Source organism: Priapulus caudatus, unplaced genomic scaffold (assembly GCF_000485595.1).
Source record: "Priapulus caudatus unplaced genomic scaffold, Priapulus_caudatus-5.0.1 Scaffold303, whole genome shotgun sequence".
In the NCBI taxonomy this organism is placed as follows: Eukaryota; Metazoa; Priapulida; class Priapulimorpha; order Priapulimorphida; family Priapulidae; genus Priapulus; species Priapulus caudatus.
This window is the reverse complement of record NW_014577364.1, coordinates 237230-244039: the sequence shown is the minus strand read 5'-3', so window position 1 is coordinate 244039 and position 6810 is coordinate 237230. Positions and strand designations below refer to the sequence as shown.

The window sequence follows — 6810 nt, the reverse complement described above, 5'->3', positions numbered from 1 at the left end:
GATATGCACATTGGAAACCAAGCGTCACAGGTTCACGCCAGAAACTGGCCGGCTCAAAATAATCGGCGGTCTCGTCGGCTTTTCGAAAATTTTGTTAAAACAGGTTAATATCACTAGGAAAGTTCTATATCCCAGCTGGTTATTTTGCTGCATGCACAAAAGGGCATGCAGCCGGCTATGTGTTTGCAGCGGGTAGTTGGGACGGTGTGTTGAAGTGAAGTTATGTGGGTCAAATCAAAACATTAAAGACTATTAGTAGTTTTATTGGTTACTTGCGTAGCGCTTTTTACTTGGTTAGCTAGGTTAGTTACTTGACACGTTGTATTTATTACCAAGAGTGGCCTTAATATTTTGCCGGCAACCGGCCATATATCTGACGGGGGCTGCGGGACGGTCTCGATTTCCTTAAAATTGCCCGCAGTTTTTTATTGAATTTTTTAGTGTTATCTTCAAGTAAACAAGGCGGTTAGGGTTTAGAGTTAGGATTAGGTTTTAGGGTTTTAGGGTATCGGTGGTTTTAGAGTTAGGGGTTTTGTTAGGGTTAGGGGTTAGGCGTTTAGGGTTTAAGGCGTAGCGGGGAACTGGCCGGCATTTAGGAAAACGAAGGCGACCGTGGCCCGGCTTTTGCCGGGGGCTTATAAAGCCACAAGCGTATTTATTAAACCATCATTTTCATTATTTTGAAACGGCGTTCAAGTGCCCTTGTGGATCTGTTGACTCGCGGTTAAGGCGCCTAACCACTATCGCTAAACCCTAACCCTAAACCATATTCAGCTAGATAGGCCCTAGTTAACCCGGGCGTTACGTTTTCCTCGCGTTATAACGCGGGGGACCGCTACCCAGGGTTACGTTTGCCGCAGTACCCTGGGTGGACATAAGACCCTATTTGAGCCTGTATTAGTAAAACCTGATACGAACAAAAGCGGACCCCTTTCAGCGCCAATTACCGCCTTGGAATTCTAACATTCCGATTTGGACTTTCCACCCTGGATTTTCATAATAGGCAAGGTCGCAAGGGTGTTCTTTTAGGATTATAGGTTTTCAAAAATTACATGCCTTTTTACAGAAACGCCGGGCTACTCTTTGCACTACGTCCGCCCTAAGACACGGCACAATCTAGCTGCTTTCATGGTTTGCCATTTTATTGTTCAGAAACAGGGCACCAACAAAACCAAGATCACGGGTACCGTCAACGACGAGCGGGTTATGGCGCGAAACTACCTTTTTTGATCGGCGCGGGCAAGGTTTAGACGGGCTCCACCGTTCTGTTTCGGATCGCTTCTGTGGGCCAGCCAGACGTGAATAAGGCGAGGACGGGAAACCGGCGGTCAAGGGGCAAGGTTTGTTCGAAAGGTTGCCGCTGTGTTCTTCTATCACAGGGCGCATATGGTCCATTAACTTTAAAATTGATCGCTGAGTTATATTCGGTTTATATTACTTACTATCAGATTTAGTTTTTTTATTATATGTAACTCTATTTATACGTATTGCTCTTAGGGAATTCCTACGCAAAAACTCCGGCCCAGTGCCGGGTCGGCGGTTACAACAGTATCTTTCAAAATTTAATTTACAAACCACCACTTGCATGCACACGCCCCCACGAAAAAACTCACTGCATGTTTACTTTTTTTCTAACTTTTGTGGTAGGATTTGACGGAATCATTATTGTCGTGTGCAATATGTGCTTGTTCTGTGTGATGTGGTTGTGTGTGTTGTGTGTGTGTGTGTGGCCTGTGTGTGTCTGTTGTGGTTGTGCGTGAACCGTCGTTGCGTTTGCCGTTGCCGTGCCGTGCGTGCGGTTTGCGTGCCGTGCGTTAGCCGTTACGTCGGTTGTGGGGAGAATGAAGCCGAAAATCACTTTTCAATTCATGAACAGAAAGGGTTCTCACGAAAGACGTATTACAGGTGTTGGATTTCTAGGCCTGTTTTGAGCCTTCATTGATAATTAACGCCAAGCTATTGTCGAAAAACTCTGTATCTTACGATAAAATATGGTATTGGTTCCGGGCATTTGAGTATAATCAGGGGGTTAATAAATGACAATTTGGTCATTATTAACCCTGATATCAATTAATTAAAGCTTGGGGCTGTTGACGAGGATTAGATGTATTGCAGGCGGCCGGGCCACCCGGTTTTTCAAAGTTGGGGGGGCCCAATTGAGGAAGAATGAAAGTGAACCCATTGGCTTGGGAAGCGACTGAATGCCAGAGCGGACCGAGCCGGGGTGGGTGGTAGGAGGGGATTTCCCCCTTCCGACGGGCAGGGGAGGCCTTTTTTCAAATTTTGGCACTTGAAAAATGGAGCGGAGTTTCCTGGCGTTTGCACATCGGAAGGTGTGAGAAAATTTTGCCAAATGTTACATACCAAAAAATGTCATTTTTCATGTTGTTTTACCACGGTTCTTACATGTTAATAGGGAATAAAGAATATGAAATAGTGATCTTTTTTTTCAGGGCGTACAGGAGAATTTGTCCCATTTTCTTTTCAAACCTGGGTAATAGTCAAAAAAAATAAACATGCTGAAATTGATATTTAAAACACTTATAAACATCACTCGGGAACTAGCTTTTTATTTTCTTTAGTTTATTCTTGCATTGGTATTGCTTGCAACAGTTTTTGTGGGCCTTTAAAGAACCCAAAGCTTGCCAGGATATTACAATAAAAGAATACAAGCAACTTATTTAATTAGAATTTAAAAAGGGGACTTAAGAAACTTAAAGTGCAAAAAAAAAAACTTAAAAGAATTAAAGGAAACTATTAGAATTAAAATATATACATTAAAACTTAACGCTGATAGGCGTCTATGTACCCCAGGCTTACTTGCCGGGAACATACCCTGGGTTACCGGCTCCGGTTCTTATTTACCCGGGCCTCTGCGTTATCAAGGCGTGGGCGTAGGCTTCGCGTGCTTGCGCGTACTAAGCTCGTGCGTACTGCGTGGCGTAGTGCGAGTATACAGTAGCAATCCTGTGTGCATATGGGGCAGGGCCCGTAGCTAGCTTTATATTTGGGGAGGGGTTCCGTTTTTCAATGTTTGGTTTAAATTGTTTTGCTCGGCAGCAGGCCGTTTACAGGGATTTGTAACCAGTGGGGTGAGGTCTAACCGTAACCCAAAGTTGCGAACCACGCGGAAAGGGGGGGTCGTTTGGGGGGCGGGGCCTCCCCCAAGAAATTTTTTTTCAAATTAGGCCCCTCTCAGATTCTGGATTTTTTCTGCGCAAAGCAAGGGGGCGGGTCGCCGGGACTCCCTAGACCCCGCACCCCTGTACACGCGCCCCCTGCTCCGGCGCGCGAAGCGATCAAGGCGAGGGAGCAAGACGCGGATCCGGAGCGGAGGGGGAGTGGGTTGGGAGGTGGGTGTTTCACTGCTTTTCACCCTCCCGCACAATGGAGATTTTCGCAATTATTACACTAAAAATTGGAGCGACCTGCAGTAAAATTTCTTGCAAATTAAAAAAATTTGTGTGCTTGGGGGGAGGGCTCGGGGGGGGGTGTTCGTTTCGAAGATCCCCCAAAACCCGGCCCTGGCTACGGGGCCTTTGCATATTTGCAAAGTACGTTACTGATATTCGGACCTCGAATCCGGAGGCCTCCGAAGCCACAGGATCAGCCACCGAAGTTCCGCCACGGTAATTGGGGGTAAAAATACGGGCGCTGTTGGCATGGGTCTGGGATTTAATGCATAGGGAGTAAGGCTAGCAGGGACTTCGAATTCCAAACTTTTTGAATTTCCAGGTAGGGGGTCAGATGAAAATGTGGATAAACCAACTCTCTTTCGCTCTTTCCCCCTTCCTCTCCTCGCTTATTCCCCTCTTCTTTTCTTGCATTTTCTTTTCCGCATTCATAACCAAAATTACATTATTAGTTATATATTTTTTTCTGCCAAAAAAAGGTTGGGGGGGCCCGGGCCCCCCCGGGCCCCCCCGCTCCTTTACGCCGCCCGCCCTGGTAATTGGTTGTTTGCTATTCTATAGTCCAGTGCACGGTCGCGTGGTTGTCAAATTGGGGAATTAAGAGAGCGAGAGGAGAACATGGAAGGGAGAGAGAGGCGCCTTTCACGCAAGGAGGAGGAGAACAAAAGGCCGCGCCGAGAGGTGCGCTCCGGTGATCGGGGATAGATAGGAGGAGAGCGGAACGAGAGGGGGGGGAAGAGGTCGTTGAGGTAGCGGGGTGTTGTGGGGGGGGGGCTAGCGCGCTTGTTGGTGGGTGTGTAATGGCGTGTGTTGTTGCGTGTGAGAGGAGGAGAGAGAGAGAGGAGAGAGGCGAGGCGGAGAGAAGGACGAGAGAGAGAGAGAGAAAAGAAACAATAATTCTTGAAAGTAGGCTACCTATTAACTTTTTGGGCCGGTTCTGGCTTTTCTTCCTCGTGCGTTGGGAAAACAAGGGAGGTTAGCGGGTTTGCGTGGTTCCCCTGATTTCAGGGAATATTACAAAAAATCGTGGTCTATTGCTCTAGTTAGTAATAAGCCCACGAAACTGCGGAAATCTTGCTCGTCGGTTGTATGCCTTCCACGCCGCGCATATATTCCCCACTCCTAGTCAAGGCAGCGAAGGCTTTTTTTGTCTCCCTACCCGGTGGCAGCTGAGTCATCCCACCAAGGATTCGAGTTTTGGGTGGAAGAGAGGAGGAGGAAGAGGCCCTAAATATGTATAATGGGAAGGCGGGACAGGGCGCCTGCGCTGTAAAATGAGGGAATGGCTGTTTCGATAGATTAGAAGAAGGCGACGAGGGAGGGTGAGAGGACAGTTGAAGGCAGTTGTTGATTGAGGAGAGGAAAAAAAAGAGGGAGCGAGGTGAAAGTATTATGAGGCAAGCTAGGGAAGGATAGTTTAGTGAGTTCTGTGTATGGAGGAGGAGATGAGTTTTGGAAGTAAAGGAAAGAGACAAGCAAAGAGGAGAAACCCCCTCAATCCTTAAATTGTTAGTACCGCGCCATTGTTCATGTTAATTATTTGGGACACCCGATATCTTGCCAATTTTCGATTAATCCTAAAACAACTATATATACCAGGGATTATTTGCTTATTATTTCTTACCATACTGATAACTTATCAAAATTACTATTATCTTAAATTAATTATCATAGAATGGTCATTCACTAACTCTTTTTTCGCACCCACTGCTCCCGTCTGTTTCTTCTCCGTATATCTACTAAACTATCCCCTAACATTGCCTTACTTATATGTACCTCCTAATGCTATAATCACTAAATTCCAAACCTAACTGCGCAGACTCTAACCTGCGACCACGCCCGCGGCGTCTTTCTTCCTTTCCTGTTCAGCGCTCTCCGACTTATACGCTTCTCCTTTTCATGGTTAGACGCCGGCTGACAGAATTGGGTCCTCAATTTACGAGCTTTTGTTTGTTCCGTGCTTTCTCTTTCGTTACTTTGTTCGCCTATTCTTCCTACATTGGGGCCACCGCACACAGACTCGACTCTCCTTTTTTTTACAGAACCGGATGAAACGGGATTTGAACGCGAATTGAAAGCGAGCTGAAGCACCATGAAGCCGATGTAGGTGTGCGGCGGAAACCTACCTACGACTAAATCTTTCTTTCTCGCTCCCTAATGCATCCTCCCTCTGAAATAGAGAGCTGCCACCTGTTACTAATTAACGCAGGCAAAAACTACACAGTACCACCACCACATGCACTGGCACTGGCAGTGGCATACGTTACATATGTAACACACTGACAGTACAGAATGCCATCGAAATTATACGATTTAAGGAGCACAAACCTTCTTCAACCAAATTTAGCTTTTGAAATTTCACTGTGACATTACAGCCTCATACATCCAGGCATTTATAGATTCTACTAGCAAACCCGGCAGTCAAATTCTTTCTAACAGTAAAGAAATCCATGTTTAACCCGCCTCTTGAGGGTCAAAAGATTATCCGACACTTACTCTCCGCATGTCAGCAGAAATTACATTTCATGGTCCTTTCAATAAAGCCATAAAAATGCTAGGTCACCGCTGAAACAAAAAAGTTTTCCACTCGCTCCATCAGACCATGTCCTCAGAAAATGTCTAAAATCTGCCCTGTGGCCCATTGACCTTTGACCTGTGACCTCCAATTTCGGCACAGTGATGGCTTTTCCTACCATGATGCTGTACACCGACTATCACGAGCCTAGGTCGAGCCGTTTAGATTTGTGCCGCAATTCTGCATTTCCTCGCTATACCTTAAGTTAAGGAAGGAATGTTCCCCCTTCATTTACACCGCTTGACCTTTGACCCCCAGCTTCAACATCCCAACTCGTTTTGACGATCCCCACCGACGTCCCGAATATCGTGACCGTACGTCAAGCGGTTAAGATTTTTGCCCAACTGTTGACGCACCGACAGACGGATGCACGGCCGGACGCACGCTCATGCGATTCTACAAGCTGCATCTGACTATGTCAGATGAGCTAAAAAAGAAGTAAATAAACACGAAATGTATTTACTACCAAATTCTTAATGTTTCTCTACTCTATTTCGCCTATTATTGCCGATAATCCCCATGTAAATGCTGGTCAAACGCTCATCTGCAACACACAAGTACACCGCACGCACGCCCTGTGCACAAACAACGTGAATCAATAAGAGAGCAGGTAGGAAAGCGTACGTGATCGCAAAATTTGCTCGACGCTCGCTTCATTTCACACCTTCACAGCACAAATACACAAACAACAGCCTCCATCTTGGTATCTATGTGTAGCTAAATGTTCACTTGTTCAAATTATAACTCTGTCCTTTGTATAAATATACTCCCGCCAGAGATATCTCGTGAAATCCTGCAGGAAATGCTCTCTCCGTGAAAATG

General features: G+C 46.1%; 1 protein-coding gene across 1 annotated transcript in view; it reads right to left on the bottom strand.

The window, feature by feature from the left end:
- The window catches only part of LOC106808775 (poly [ADP-ribose] polymerase 1-like), a 32428-nt gene extending 31396 nt beyond the window's left edge, over positions 1–1032 (bottom strand). The window contains exon 1 of the mRNA XM_014811623.1: positions 987–1032. Within this exon, the coding sequence (XP_014667109.1) occupies positions 987–998 (12 nt within the window). The 5' untranslated portion in view covers positions 999–1032. The remainder of the gene's footprint in view (positions 1–986) is intronic.
- Positions 1033–6810: the final 5778 nt, after the last annotated feature.